General features: G+C 42.0%; 1 protein-coding gene across 1 annotated transcript in view; it reads right to left on the bottom strand.

Annotated features, from left to right (window-relative positions):
• Positions 1-1,707: 1,707 nt before the first annotated feature.
• The window catches only part of COLEC12 (collectin subfamily member 12), a 131,122-nt gene continuing 116,175 nt past the window's right edge, over positions 1,708-16,654 (bottom strand). Inside the window, exons 5-10 of the mRNA XM_084621194.1 lie at positions 12,354-13,400; positions 8,934-9,413; positions 8,371-8,507; positions 7,067-7,176; positions 5,215-5,360; positions 1,708-3,106 (exon numbers count right to left, since the gene is read on the bottom strand). Coding sequence (XP_084477320.1) covers positions 3,102-3,106; positions 5,215-5,360; positions 7,067-7,176; positions 8,371-8,507; positions 8,934-9,413; positions 12,354-13,400 — 1,925 coding nt within the window. The 3' untranslated portion in view covers positions 1,708-3,101. The remainder of the gene's footprint in view (positions 3,107-5,214; positions 5,361-7,066; positions 7,177-8,370; positions 8,508-8,933; positions 9,414-12,353; positions 13,401-16,654) is intronic.

Below are 16,654 nucleotides of genomic sequence, written 5' to 3' on the forward strand. Positions count from 1 at the left end.
CAAGTGGACAAAATAATTTTCTCACACAAAAGTAACTTTTGCACAACTTGTGCTGTCATTCAAGCCATACAGAAGATAGATTTACATGAATATTTACCAGACCCCACATGGCAACTCTGACTTCCATGGCTATCTCTTGGCCTCTCATGGCATCCAGTCTGCACCCTTGCCAATTGCCCTCCTCATCATGGCAGTTTTCTGACCAGTACTGGCAACTTCTGCACTCCTTTTGAGATATCAGTCTTCTTATTCCACTTCACATTTCCCTTTCTCTCTTATATGAATGCTGGCTAAGATGGACAAATGGGCATTTGCTTGATGAATCTGTCTTAGCTAGCCTGCACTCTGCAGGCCAAGTTTTCAAAGATGGTTGTCTAAATTGTGCATGCAGAGGGCATCTACTTAAAGTCACCCACTGAATCCATCTCTGCTTCAAGCATAGGCACAGAGACCCAGATCCTCAAAGGTATTTAGGTACCTAATTCCCTTTGAAATCAATGCAAGTTAGGTGCTAAATATGTTTGAGGATGTGGGCCAGGGTAACTGAGAATTAGGCCTGTTGTGTTTCTGACTCAGGAGTGGGTAATGAGGAACACCACTGAAGGTAATCTCCATCTAAATTCTTCATACAATAGGTATTATTCAACAACATTTTACAGCCTTAAACTGGCTCACCTCACTATTCTAAGTGACTGGTAATCTGTGAATGAGAAACCTCCCTGAATGGAAGAAAATTGGTCTTGGGAGGATCACTTACTGAAATGTATTTTCATTTGAGGAGCATTGTAACACACGTGCCATGGGGAAAAATCCATCTTTTCAAAAAGAATGCCGTATGCAAATACCACAGGAGATGAAAGATGGTCTTGCAGCAAAGTCTCCCAGCCCAGTGCTAAGCGATTTGGATTCTATTCACAGCTCTGCCTTGGACTTGTACAGCTATGAGCCCAATTTGTGTCTCAGTCACAGCAGTGGAAAGCAGGAGCAACTCCACTTAAATCAGTAGAGATATACTGATGTGAGGTCAGAATGAAGTCTACCTGTTCCAGCCAGTATGATGGAGATATGAAAAAGATACTGTGTTAATGTTATCCGCATAGCTATTGTATAAATATATATTTAAACACAGCACTACTATATGTTTATACACGTTTGTATATATAGGTACCGTATAATATTCATAGATCATCTGATTGTTATTCAATACATGACAAAAAGAAAATTCCTCTGGTAATCTAACTTGTTCTAGGAAAACCACTGCCTCTGAAATTATTAACTGTGTTTGTGGTTTGTGCTGTTATGTTCATTTTTCATACTCATTATGTTCTCTATGGATTTCTGCATTTCACTTTCCAGGTAGTTTCTTGGAATAAATTATAATTGACATTAAGAAAGAAGAGGATGAACTTTTGAGAGAATATGGAATTTAGGCCCTGGGAGCTCTAAAGCCAGTAAGGCAAGGATCTTTAATTGGTTACACTTATAAGCAATGCCAGAAAATATGAAGTACAAAATCTTGTCTCCTTCCAGCAGAGCTGGAGTATTTCAGCAGGCTTATGCATACTCAACCAAGGTAAACTGGAGGTCACGAGGCAGTAAAAAAACAACTCTATTCCAAAAGGGTCCAAAAGGACATACACGATGGTGTAGCATGTGGCCTCACAGAGAATACACAAAATAGAAACCAAATCACATGGATTCTGCTAATAAACTTTAACTGTTTGTTTATTTTTTGTTGGTTTAAGATAGGCAGTGCTGCTGCTGTCTAGGCAACAGCTCTTTAGGGATATGGAGGAAGTGGGTTGGACAGTGATATCATCCATTAACCATACTAAATTCTGGTGGTAGCATACTTAATTTTGCTAGGTTTTTTTGGCAGGGGAGGATTGGGCCAAGGAAGTCATAAGATTAATTTACATTAAAACATTTTAGAGAAATACAGGTTGACTTGACCTTTTAGAATACACAATGTTTTATTACCACATTTTGAAATCCAGTTTAAAAAACCCCACCACATTTCAGTATGCTTACATTTTTTGTTTCTGTTTTATAAATGTCTTTTAATGTCTTCTTAGTTTGACTTTCAGTAGTAAGCAGCACCTGTTATGGCTGAGCTCCTAAAAAACGCTTTTTAATAGAGGAATAATTAAAACATTTAAAAAAGCTAGTGACTTAATTCTGTGATATTTTTCTGTAGACAGGGAGGGAGGAAGGGAGTGAAGTAAGGCAGACATTAGTGTCTTGTGTTAACATGACCCATATAGTACAGCAGTGCATTGATGGTTCACTGGCTGTGATTACGGCTATCATGAATATCTAGTCCCTGATCTACTTAGCTGTTACTCACACAGAGTAGACTTGCATAAAAATACTGTCTAAAATCAGCTTCAAAGTTATTTAACCAGAGTGGTTCATCTGGGAAAAAACATTTTTTTTAAACTGGAAAATATTTTTTGATAGCTTAGCAGAGCTAAGTCTGACAACAGCCTGAATTATTATTAGTACCTTTACTGTTTTCTTTGGCCCGTGTACTATATTTGTTTAAAAAAAAAGACAATAAAAAAGAACAAATGTAAAAAGCAAATATTTTGTACAAAAATACAAAGTTTTAAAAGCTCTTAAAAGTATATTCCATATTATCGATAAGAACTTGACTATATATATATTTATATAAAATCTATATACTATATGTGTGTATCTGTGTAATTTTCCTATATTTGGGATTTTAGCAAATGAAATGTACTGTTTACACTGTAGCTTTATACGTATTTCCTATAGCTCAATGACCAAGAGTCTTACTCAGACTGCTAATTTCATGTTTTTGAAGACAAAACTTGTACACTTGTATGGTCACTGGTTGACAAAAATATGTAACTGATTCAGTCCAATTGCATTTCCAATAAATGCATTTTGCTATGGGTCCAGAATCCTTGAATAATCACAAGATGGCAAAGACGAGTTGCGGCTGAATTCTTTTTTTGCATTAAATCAGTTTTCAGTGCTTCCTTTTCAATTTTGTTAGGAGATGATGAAGTCCCATAGGATTTTTAAGTAATTTGTATTTGTGTCTCTAAATTCACAGCCTATTACAATCCAGGTGCCTAGGCTACAGTGAGAGAAAGAAAGAAAGAAAGAAAGAAAAAAAGAAGGAACATAGGTGAAAGGCTTGTAAAGGTAAAACAAATTATCCGCAAGGAGGTTTATTGAATTCAAGGAATCTTGGAAAATTCTATCATACGAGTCTAGGTTTCCAAGAAACATAACTTTTTAAAATATGACCCATAATCAGATATTGTACACCTCCAACAACTAATCTTTTCAAAACCTAAAGTTCTGCTAATATAATACATATTTATCTAGGAAGAAAAGAGAACTCTATGCACAAGCAATTCCTCAATCTACACAAACAGATGTGGATTATGCACATGAAGAGTGTACATATGTTTTTTGTGGACGCTACCTAAAAGCCAGTATCTGAAAGTTTGAATCCAGCTGGGAGTTTCTACCACATCCCATGAAATTCTACCTATGTATTGGCAATCACAGCAGCCAGACATTCATATGACACGCACAAAAAATTCTGAAAAAAGCTTTTAAACAATTAATGTTTCTGGCACACTGTAAAATAGTTTCTTTAAACAAGGTAATCATCAGAACAAAAATATTATGGGCCAGATCTGAGCTCTAGCAATGATCATGGAGCAGAGCCCTAAGCAGCTCTGTGGCGCAACAGGGTCCAATTGTAAGTGCATCACTAGATCTAGAAGGAGACTCTAGTACCTATGTGTCTGCTCAGTAAAACAGGCAGTCTGTGATTCCACCCCGCCCAGCTGCCACAGAGCTGTCAGCTAGAGAACGTGGACAGGGTCCACACTCCCCTCCAGCAGTCAGAGTGGGTGGGTGGGAGTTTAAGGAGAGAGGCCCAGCAGTTGCCAAACCCTTCCCATCAGCAGGGACTCCTTATGCTTCTTGGGGCTAGATCAGTGTAGAGCTGTTACAGGCGACAGAGTTTTCATTTGCAAGAAGCTTGTCCTCCCCGAAAAGCAGCTACACAGCATCTGCCCATACGCAATCGGTATGGCTCTCCTCTCCCCCATGGTGTAATCATTACTCCTAAGGGCATTCTGCGCCAAAAATATAAAAATTCTGCAAATTTTATTTGTCAAATAAATGTGGAAGCTCCAGCATGTCACTGGGGAGCACAAGCCACTGGCTGCACAGAGGTAGGAGATCACTCTGCAGCTCCCCCATGGGACATGGCTCAGCAGTGAGCCTGCACCCAACTCTGACACAGCACAAGGACCGAACCTGCCCCAGAAACACCCCAGGGCTCTGCCCCTCCATGCCAGGTACACTAGGTGTGGGCAGGCAGGCTCACCCTGGCAGGATCCAAGTGTGAGGGGATCCAGGTGTGGATTCAGAGGGTTCTATGTGGGACAATCTGGGTGTGGAAGGTGATCTAGATACACGAGGGCTTGTTGGGGTGTTCTGGGTGCAATGGTAATGGGACTCTGCAGGGGGGTCCAGGTGAAGGTGGTTGAGGCTCAGTTGGGCAGGGTCTGGGTGCGTGTGTGGTTGATAGAGCTTGGCGGGGGGTCTGGATGTGAGCGGTTCAGTACGCAGTCCAGATGCTGGAGGTGTGGAGCTCAGTGGGGTGGGGATCCAGGTGCAGCTGGTTGTGCATGTCTGTTGGGGCTGGGGGGGGTGAGGCTTGGCGGGAGGGTCTGGGCATGAGGGGGTCTGGATGCACAGGGGTTGGGCAGATGGGGGAGCAGCTCCCCGTGCATTGATCCCTCGCCCTGCAGCTAAGAAGGGATGGGTGGGGAGTTTGCAGAGCTTCCTGCACCCTGGGGAGAAATCTTGGGGTGGGTCTGACCCATCCCCGGATGCCATTCAGGGAAGAGGAAGTCCTGTCTTCCCCGGGACTAGCAACTGAGCCCAGCACAGGGTAGGAGCCACCAGCCCCACCCTCTGCCCCACAGTGATTTACCTCTCTGCCTGGGCATCCAAAATATACTGCTGGGGAGGGTCACATGACTGCTCTTGTGGCTTTCCTTTGCTTCCCCATCAGAAAGTCATTTTTTTGAGAGGAAGCAAAGAAATCTGTGGGAGACATGAATTCTGTACATGCGCAGTGGCGCAGAATTCCCCTAGGAGTAAATCATGGCTCTTTGTGACTATGATGAAACTATTTTAATTGAACACTTAGCTTACCTTTGTCCATGTCTTTTTCACAAATAAAACTGTTAACATCTTCACATTGAAAGTCATTCCAGAGCCCAGCAGAGATTAATCCAGCACAATCTTCCCCTGGCCCTTGTCCAGTACTCCAGTTATCAGGCTGCCCACTTTTCCAGTTTCTTTCAACAAAATAAGAAGTAGATGTTAAGTGGCATCACATGATAGTTTTCCATGCACAACAAAAGAGATTAGCAAAAAGTATCATGAGATCTGCTCTGAACTGGAAATACACTCTTCAAAAAACATTACATGACTCTTCCTGAAAATGGAAAAGAGAGACAGGAATCTACTCAGCCTTTGTCTGTCACGGCATAAAGCTTAAAATTAGACCAGTGAGCTCTATTTTGGTTTGTGGATGTACATGCAAGTGTGATGAGAGTACATGCCATATGCACATGGCACCATTCCTCCACTGTATCCGTCTACTTCATTCTTACCAGTGGATGGTACAGAAACATCCAAGATTCTGCCTAATGGATTCTTGTGTATTTCAATACCTTGCCTGCTAAAAAGAACTCAAAAGGGACATAGAGGAGAAAGGTGGCAAATTATGTACCTATTATTGCAAAGAAACTGAGATCCTGTCTTGATTGTGATGGGCCTCTCCAGCTGCAAAGCAGGGATTTGTCTATCTTTCAGACCTCATTTTGGATGAAAAATTAATTTTCAAACTCAGAAGGAATTTTTAAAAGTTGGCTTTATTTTGAGGCCAGTAACCTTGATAGTGAAACTTGACCCAGTACTTAGTGCCTTTGCTTGGTGGAGCAAAACTCTTGATTCTGTTTTCATTTAATAAATGAGATATGCTTCCAGTCTCAAAACAAAAGCTCAGTTTTCTTAAAGAAACAGGTTGTCGAACAGAAGCTTGTGGTTGCTGGCTGAAATGGTGCCATAAGCAGTTAAATAACATGCCTGCCTGATACAGAGGGTCTGACCAAGCATCTGGGAAGAAACACAGACTTCCAGAAATAATGAATCACATTCAGTGACAGACAGTTCTGAGGTCACTAGAGGACACCTTTAAAGCGCAGCACAAGAGAAATCTTCAGTGACACAGGCCTTAGGTTTGCTGTAGCAATCTGAAGTTGAGATAGGTATAATGGTATAGGATTTACCAAAACCAGATCTTTTTTCCATGTTCCTCATGAAAGTGGCCACAAATTAGACACATGGAAAACATTAATAACAAATACAAATGATTTAGCCTATTTTTCTGGGGTGCTGCATGCTGAGATTTATAATCTCTGTGGTCTACTCCATTGTATTAAAAATTAAGGTGGCTGCAACCTGCTCCATTTAATACCAAATGGTGCATCCCTTGGATGCCTGGCTACCTGCTAATGCAGTCCTCAGCTTGCCAAAGTTTGGACATCCTTGCTTTATACCTTCTCCTTCTGTTTAATACCTTGTGTTTGGGTTTTATCTAATAGTTAGTCCTTTCATTTTTTTTAGTCAGAATGAGCTCTCTATTTATGGCCAGTTGTAATGTAAACAAGGAAAATTTAAACCAAGACCAAAGAGCTGTCTGGGCTCTCCACCCCCACTTTGTAAAAACACTGGCAAGCAGTATCAGGCTGTACGGTTGTGTGATTCTTTTATTTAATATTCCATTTTCCATTTTCCTTTTGGCAAGGAGATAAAGCCTTGTGCATGGAGAAAGGAGGGGGGGGTAGGAAAAACAATATTCAGCAACACTTCCAGATAAAGTATTGCTTCACTGACATCCAGTAACTCATCTCTAGATACTGCAGATCTCTAGTAAAGTGGCGGCAAGAACAGTAGCACTCTGCAGAAAATAAACAACATGGTTCTTTTCAACACATACGTGTACTCTGGTAAGGTTCCATCCAGCCATCTCCACTCATTCTCTTGCTCTGAATCTGTGAGCCCAATCCAGAAGTTGCCTTTCCCAGCAATCTGCCTTTTTATCCATTGCTGTGAGTGAAAGAATTCTGTGATTGCATTTTTCTGTTTCTCAGACCATACAATTACTTGCTTTGTGTAGATTTTGCTTTTTCGAAAATAGAATAATAACAGTGTTCTTCTCCTTCCCATTCCCAATGCTCAACCACCTCGCTTCCTTGTGGGTTACCTCTTCCTTCTAATTTTGGGTCTTACTCTCCTTTGCTCTCACTCTGGGGATGCTGCTCGCACCTCTGGTAGTGACTGCAGTAATCAAAGGGCACTTTGGTAATTATTACTCCCTCTTGTCACCGAAGAATGCTCTCTCTCCTGAAAGGGTTCCTTACTGGCTGGAACTTCCTTCCCTCCCTCAAAGACAGACCTTAATTTGTAACAACATCCGAGATGGTTCTTATGGTTTGCTCCAGAGATAATCTGTACTATTCCTGCTTTACGAGGGATCACCATTGCTAATGTACAAATGATTATGGAAGGTTTATGCAGCTGTAGATGTATTTTAGGGCCTGATTCTGCAAACTTAACTGACAAAAAGGCACTATTTGTCTGTGAGTAAGACCAAAAAGGCACTAGACTCAATGGCACTATTTGTCTGTGGGTAAGAACTCCCCGCGAAAACTGGGTGGTTAGAAGGCCACCGCCCGTATTTTTTTTAACTAAGAAAAAGAATAAGCAGTTATACTTTATTGCACCACTCCTGCATGGCAGGGGTATGTCTGACTACCAAACAATTATACCACATAATAATGTAAGGTATGGTTTTTATTCATTATTGCTTCTCTGCCTATAAAAGACTTAATAGACTTTATTTAAGATCATAATAAAGGCTTAAGTTGTCTATCTTAAAGATTGAATTTAAAAATAACTATTTACAACATGGAAAAAATGTGTTTCAGATAATAGGCCACTAACAATGGGCCTGATTTTGAAAGGGGCTGAGCACCCACAACTCCCATTGAATTTACTGGAAGTGGCAGGTGTTCAGCAATTTCAGGATCAGGCCCATTGACTCCTATGTTGCTCCTTTTCACAGGACGTGCTAAGCAGACATGGGAGTACAATGTTCTGGAATGGGGTAAGTCGGTGTTTTCACTTCACCATATGAATCCATGATATTCTCAGCTTCCCTATTGCTATGTAGTTTCCAGACTCAAAATACTTTCAAACCTTATACCTCAAGCCTTCAGAACAGCAGGTGATGTTATTTACCTGCTCCTCTTTGTTGTTTATGATAACCAGATGTGAGGACTTCTCATCACAGAAAACTTTTGCATCTTCAAAAATTTCTCTTTCAGATGAAAAGTAGTAGCATTTTTCTGTAAAGTTCTTCCAGTGAGCAGAACAACCTGTGACAGGAAACCCTGCTGTTAAACTGGGGATTTCAAACTCTCCTACAGCATGGCGGCATCTGAAATACTTAGGGGCTGAGTCAGTGAATATGCACATATCAGAAATCTGCACCAGAACGCAGAATATAGCTGACTTAACCTGCATGCCCAGAGGACTGCTCATTCCTCATTGCATTGCTGCCATCTCTTTAGAGATGAGGCATTTTAATCAAACTCCAGAGCAGCTGACAGAAGACAGGCAGACACAGCTTTGCTAGGTAAGCTAGAGTTCCACGCTAAGAATCTTTGAGAACGAGTGTGTCGAAGCAAAAGATAATAGAAATTAACATTCGCCCACTATCATGATGGCAGGTGCACTAAAAACGGCTTCTTGGGCAGAGGGGCATACAAGTAGAAAAGTAGGTGGGTGAGTAGATAGCTTACCATTCGCCTCAGGTATTGATGTTGGCTCACTTTTCAGTGCCATAGGCATCCCTGGACCTGGTGGCCCAGGTGGCCCAGGCGGCCCAGGCATCCCTGGTATGCCAGGCAGACCAGGCAATCCTCGAGGTCCAGGTACCCCGGGCTCTCCAACAGTTCCTTGCAATCCTTGAAATCCAGGTGGACCTTGTGGACCTGGAGGACCATCTTTGCCAGGTGGTCCTGGTGGTCCAGGGTCTCCATTAGGTCCTGGCAGACCAGTCTTGCCAGTAGAACCTCTCTGACCTTTGGAGCCAGGTGATCCTCTTGAACCTTTCCCACCTTTTTCTCCTGGTAGCCCGATTGGCCCAACTGGGCCCTTTTCACCGGCAGGTCCTGGTGGCCCTGGCTCACCTTTTTCTCCTTTTTGCCCTTTTAGACCAGTGGGACCAAGAGGCCCTTGGGGTCCCCTCTCCCCTTTAGGTCCCCTTGGACCTGGAGGTCCTGAAACAATTTAAACATGCAGAGGAGGGAAACAAAAAACAGGAAGAGTGTTCAATATACCTGAGATTAACAACATTGGACATTCAATACACTGCAAGCCCAAGCTACTCAAGTAGCCAATGTAAAAATACAGTTGGTTTAGAAAAAGGAGGTGAATCTCTTCACAATCATTAGTTATATATTATTTCTTATTGAGCCTCCACAAGACACTTGATGCTGTAAAGAAAACCTGGGCCCTGCCAGACAGGACTTGTAATTTACGTTAAACAGACACATAGTACCCCAGATCAGATGAGCCTCAGTTCTCAAACAGATACGGTTATCATTTGCTTTCTAAAAGTTGTGTTATGTGGTTTTTTGTCTTTGGCGGATTGACACTCATGGGATTCATGGCAGCCTTAAGAAGGGATTTGAATGAAAAGAAAGAGCGATTGTTTGGGACACAAGAATAAAGGTTTTTTAATTTGAAGGAGCAGGATGAAAGAAGGGGTAAAGACAACAGTGGAAGGAGGTGGCAAAAAGGATGTTTAGGAGGGCAGTTTGGAGGAGGTTAGCAGTCTGTATGTGAGTGTGGGGGGATAGAGTAAGGAAGTGAGATATGAGGGTGGGGCAGAACTGTGCAGGGCTTAAAGGTGAAGATCTCTCTCAATTTTTAATAGGTGCCTCCCAAAGCAGCAGCCATTGTGAATCACTGGTCCCTGAAATATGAGGCTTACTGCAAACCATGATTTCCCCCAAATCTATCTTTTTTCCCATCTTATCCTTTCACTCTTCCTTCTGTTCTCTTTCCTCTTCTTCTCCCCCTTTGTTATGTTCTTTCTCCCTTTCTTCTATTCTCCCTGTTGCTTCCAACCACGCCTCTCCTTTCACTCTAATAGTAAGATGTAGTCAGTGACAGCAGCACTGTCTTGGTGTGGAACCTGCATGGGATTTAGCAGTGACATGCTGGGATAGTGGAACGAGGTCAAAAAAAGAGAGAGACCAAAAGCAGAATGCCCCACAATGTCAGGGAGGCTTGAGAGTTATTGCACCACATGTTTATTATGAAGCAAGAAGCAGACTGGGAGTGAACCATAGACCAGCTGAATGATAAAAGGGAGAAATAAAGGAGCTATGGTCTATTTGAGAATCATGGGATGGATGGGTAGTGAGAAATAAGCCAACTGGAGGGTTAATGGAAAGACTAACAGAATGCTACCTGCCTACTGGATATTTATAGAAGGACAGAGCACCAGTCATAGCAGGAGATGAGAAGACAGTGAGAAGGAGTGGTCTTCCATATTTTATCATTAAAGCAGGTTTGGATTCTGTTCATGGATAAGCACATCTCAGTAAATTTTTTCCCCAAAATCTATCCCATTTAATCTGCATCAAGGTTAAGCTCCTAACATGTCTCTGAAAATGGAGGCAGCTCCTTCTGTGTGAAATGAGACCAGGTAAGAAAGGTGCTCTGGACTCACATGCACCACGGACTGTGCTTTTATCTATTCCGAGGGAGGGTTTTATTTCTGTGACCAGTAGAGTTGCCAGTTTTGGTTGGACGTATTCCTGGAGGTTTCATCACATAAAGATTAATATTTAATTCCTGGAAACTCCAGGACAATCCTGGAGGATTGGCAGCCCAAGTAATCAGGGTTTAAGACCTGGTTCAAATCAGCAATATGGAATATTAACTTCATTCAGAAGAATACTTGGCTTAGAAGACAAAAAAAAAAAAGCTCAACAACTTTGTGTGTATATTTACTTCTGAAGAAAATAAAGTATCCTTTGATGAAAAGAAACAGGAGGTTTCCCGGCCTGTTCACAGCTGGCTTAAAACAAAATAGTTTTACTTTTTCACTAAGGGTGACCTCTCTGGGAATGATCCAGTTTTGTATTGTTCAGCTATTTCCTCCTTAGCAGGGATTGGTTTCTTGAGGTTTCCACCTCCTCCACAACTATTATGGATTACTTTAGACTAGTGGCTCTCAACCCACGTCCCAATCAGCACACAGCTGCAGCCTATGTGACATCCTGGGCCATACAGGTAGTATATATATTGTGTCAATGTGGCCCACATAACACAGAGAGAGCTGCATATGCAGTCCACAATGGCAAAGAGGTTGAGAACCACTGCTTTAGATGATAGTTCAAAAGCAGACCCAACAGTCAGAATAAAATTTAACCAACCTATAACTTTCTTTCACAACATTCCAATTTCAGGCTGGTAAAGGAGGGAAGGGAATATTGGGTTGAAAAATTTAAACCAAACTTACATCTCCCAGGTTTAGAATTAGATAATGGAACAGATAAGGTCTGTGTCCCAGTATAAATTGGAAAAAGGACTTTCATAAAATGAAAGACTAATTTTTTTTTATTAAAGATTAAACTAAGGATCCCTTTCTCTGACAACGATGCAGGGAGAAGCCAAAGTCCAGGACAGCACATTCCAAAGAGAGTAGGTAATCGATAACATCTGTGTTCTCCTGGTCAATGTTTCCTTTCTTAGGGCTAGATTTGACCAGAGGTACTGTCAGGCACATTAGAGGGGTTGCAAAAGGGTTATGCATCAGCCAAAGCCCTGGTCACAAGGCCGACAGGAAGCACTGGGCAGGCCAGGCCTGGTGTGTGGGAAGTGCAGGAATGGAAGATTTGCATTGTGCAAATCCTCTGGACCTTCACCTTGCAGAACAGGGCAGCAGGAGCTCTGAGAACTATAGCAATCTTATCGCAGTCACACAGTTGCTTTGCTGCTGCTCCTTGGACAACGTGGGGTGTGTTCTTTCTCCCCATGCCCTCACAAACTACCTCTCTTGCAACTCAGCTGTTCAGGCTTTGTTCAGGAGAAAATTTAACCCATAATAAAAAAAAAGTTGAAGTATTTTGATGTTATTTAAAGCAAGTAAAACCCATGTGTTGATAAGACGTACAACTTGAGGTATAGATTGAAATTCATCTTACCTTGCAGTATTGTGAAGTTCTTGATGAGCTGACCATGTTTGGAATCTACCAGCTTCATTTCTTCCATAATTAGTGATAAATTTGCAACTTCAATATCTAATCTTGATCTCATCACATCCTGTTGCATCCTGAGAGATGTAGAATCTAAACGAATATTGGCTAGCGTGTTGTTCATAAAAGTCAGGTCATCTGTGTGTTTACTTAAGGTGTCTGTACAAGTTGTCCTGACCTCATTGAGATTGCTAGTCAGTGTCCGCAGGTGATGCGCAGTATAGCTGATGTTGCTAATGATATTGACTATATCTGTCTCAAAGAGCTGAAAGCGCTCTTCTAGCTGGTTAAACTTGGCAGAAGTTCTGTTCTCATAATCTTTATGATGCTCCTGCAGATCCTTAAGATTTTGTTCATTGGCTTGTGCAACTGTAGTGATGTTCTCCATTTGCCCACTGAATGAGCTAAGTTGACTGTTCATGTCTTCAAGTGTATCATTATTAGCTTTGGCTAAGGCTGAGTTGTTGACTGCTAACATCTGTAAATTTTGCACTTTCTCCTTAAGCCAATCAGTGTCCTTTCGTGCTTGAAGGACAACCTGTTGCAGATTTTGAAAGTCATTCTTGATTCTTTGGATAGCCTGACTTGTATCATCCACAGACCTCTGCAAAACACTGATAAGATTTCTTTGCTGAACTTGTGTCAGATTTAAGTTGTTTAGATTCATGATGACCACATTATGAGAATGCATTTGGCTTTGCAAATTTGTTTGGATATTACTTGTGTCTTGTTGGAGATTGTTGATATAGCCAGTGTATGCTTGGAGAGTTTTATTGACACTGATGATCATGAAAGAGTTGCTATCCAAGACACCTTTCATTTGGCTCTGCCTGTCATCTAATACGTTTCCAGAATCTTGTAGCTTCTCCAGTGTATCCTTGTTTTTGGTGGTTTTCTCTGCAATCTCCTGAAGCTGCTGGCGAAGAGCCAGAATATCAGATCTGAAGCTAGAAAGTTCTTTGTTAGTGCTCATATCTTTTTGTCCAGTTTCATCATCTATTAAAGAGGGAAATTTTTAAAAGCATTAGCTTTGTTTGTTTGTTTTTTAAGCACAATATAAAAAGACTCTTTCCTGCCCTGTAAATGCTGTATCTAAGAGTGGTCAGGCAATTAAAGCGTTCACTTGGTGAAACATTCAATTGTCACTTTTCTAAAAACAGATGCTCTAGGGTCTAATTCTGCCCCCAGACACACGAAGTTAACTGCTGTTGAAGCCAATGGAATGCGACCCTTTGTCTTGCCCAGTGGAATAGAATGATGGTTCTATTGTCAATACTGTTTATATATGTTCATTTAAATATGATTGTTTTACTTTCTTTTAAAAATTAACTTTTAGAGAGAGTGGTGAATAGGTGAAATATAGTACTGCTACTGTACTGAAGAAAAAATTGGATGATTAAGTGGAATTCAATACATTGAAGCGGTATAAGTAAGGAGCTGATGGCCCTTTCTGGTGTAAAGCACAGCAGGCTCAATTCCATGCCTGCAGAGCTGCCAGGTAGTGGGCACCACCCCTATTGCTACCTAGCAACAGCTGTAGCTTGCTTATGCTCCAGCACCCATGACCTGCTGTGGATACAGACCAAGGATCCTGGATCCTTCCAGCTCAAGTGCCACTTCTTGCCTGTCACACATATCCCACATTCCTCACAGTGCTGCTCATGCCTGCCTCCTGCTATGCCCTAGGGTTACCACCTCTGAAAACAAAAAAAGAACCCCAAATGGCAATCCACCCCCCAACAAGTTAAGCCTGCCCAACTCCAAGCCCCAACCACAAGGAAAAAACTCCTCAATCCCCACCTCCCGACCCCGCGTCAACAACCTCTTATAGTATTTCGAGAGAGAACACATATAGATAGGATTGATAACATCATTTTCTTACTTAAACTGTGGAAGTGGGAACACTGCGAGCATCTTTAGCTGGACACAAAAATGTTTAACATTAGATATCCCAGTGTACTGAGATGATATTGGAAATCTTTAGACCCACGTAAAAAAACAAAACAAAAACCCCCCACGCCAGCAGATAAAATTATTTTTCTGGCAACTGGCAAATCCACTAAAAAACCATGCTCCTTCTATGCTCCCATACCAACCAGCTGTATGGGAGCATAGAAGGAGCATAATCCTTCTATGCTCCCATACAGCTCTACAATCCTATGACCTGTCCCACTGTGATAGAGTATTTACACCACACAAGGCCTAAGTAAGTAAAAAGGACCAATTAACCCTGTGATGGCTGTACCTGGAGGAGAGTCAGGACTGATAAGATCTAACTGATAAATCCCAGCTGGGCAGGGGCAGGCTGAGGTGGTATAAAACCAGGAAGTAGCAAGGAAGAAGGGAGTTGCAGGACGGAATACTGTAGTCACTTCCTCTAGAGGAGTTGATCTACGGGGAGAGTAAACCCTGGGATTCTGCCTCAGACTCCAGACTTTGGCAAGAGCCTGGGAAGGGTGAAATAGCATCAGGGAGCTCCAATGGTTACCCAGAGGGGGGCAGAGCTAGAGAAGAAAGGTAGGAAGGAGCCCAGGCAAACAGCAACATGCTCAGGGTTGGCTTAGGCTGTGGTTACTAGACATACAGTTCTTGGGCTGGAATCTGGAGTAGAGGGTTGGCCTGGGTTCCCCTACCAGCCACTGGGAAAGAAGGAGCAATTTGAATCCAGCAGGAGAGAGACTGGATGAGCAACAAAATAAGTCTGGTTGAGAGCTAATACCCAGCTGTGGCCACAAGGAGGTGCCACAGTGGTGAGTAGATACCATCTGACCCTCACATTTTCCCTGTGCCAGTCCCACCCCCCAACTCCCCTCCTAGAGCCCCCTTACTAATATGCCCCAGAGATATTGCCCCCATGTTTTTTTAAATGTTTAAACTTTTAGAACTTTTTAAATGGGAGTTGACTTACATAGGAATTGATGGGGCTAATCACTCCTTAGATCTGGCCATATGATACATACTACAGAGTACAAACAATGCTTAGAAATGAATTTGATCACAACAGTTCCAGACTATGATTGATTAATTTAAATCACAGAATAAGAGAAGGCTGTATGTGCTTTTAGCTGTAACATTCCCTTCCTATGAATTCACCACTGCAAACACAGGACTTTGAATAATTTCATTAACATACAGTTTATGGACATCTTTTATTGAGAAGCCATTAGAGTTTTTCTTATGACTGAACTGCAAACTAAAGAGCTTTCCTCACTTAATATATTGTAAATATCTATAAAACCTTTCCAGATCGATGGGTCCTACCCATGCCTATGGCAACATGTGTTGTACCTCATCCAGTGCATTAAATGCACCACTAACAACTACGTAGGTGAAACCAGACAATCACTACACTCGCAAATGAACTCACACAGGACAATGATAAAAGACAAAAACATCACATCAACTGTGGACGAACACTTTTCCCAAAACAAATACTCTATATCTGACCCCAGTCCTCATCCTCAGAGGAAACCTGCCCAACACTTTCAAAAGATGAGCCTGGGAGCTTAAATTCATAACTTTGATAGACAGTAAAAATCATGATCTTAATAAAGACAAAAAGAAAAGGAGTACTTGTGGCACCTTAGAGACTAATCAATTTATTTGAGCATAAGCTTTCATGAGCTACAGCTCACTTCATCAGATGCATCCGATGAAGTGAGCTGTAGCTCACGAAAACTTATGCTCAAATAAATTGGTTAGTCTCTGAGGTGCCACAAGTACTCCTTCTCTTTTTGCGAATACAGACTAACACGGCTGTTACTCTGAAACCTGTCATTAATAAAGACACTGTATTTATATCTTATTACAACAACCTGTAACCCACCAATCTCCCATTTTTGTCCTATGACTATAGGGGTGTTTATGGGCTACGTCACCTTGAATGGTCCCTTAGTTTAGCATAAGTAGACATATTTTATCTGTTCAACCTTGTATTTAGCTGTGACAATCTGAGTACCTTTCCCAGACGTGAAAGAGCCATCCTGTTGCTCGCAGAAGGGGAAGGGAGAAGAGGAAACAGAGCTACTCTCAGCTGCTTAACTCTTTCTGCTCTTCCCACTCCTTCTGGGAGAATGATGTTGGATTGCTGAGGGAGTGGGGGAGAGCTCTCCCTGCTTCAAGAAGCCAATCAGGGGTCCATCCCGTCCATCCGTCCCCCCGCAGACAGTATTAAAACTGTGCCCTTCAGCGACCCGGCTTGCTTTTTAGAAATCTTATTTCCTGGGTCTGTGACCTGTTTCCACCCAGCA

This window comes from Lepidochelys olivacea (assembly GCF_965140295.1).
Source record: "Lepidochelys olivacea isolate rLepOli2 genome assembly, chromosome: 2".
Taxonomy (NCBI): Eukaryota; Metazoa; Chordata; order Testudines; family Cheloniidae; genus Lepidochelys; species Lepidochelys olivacea.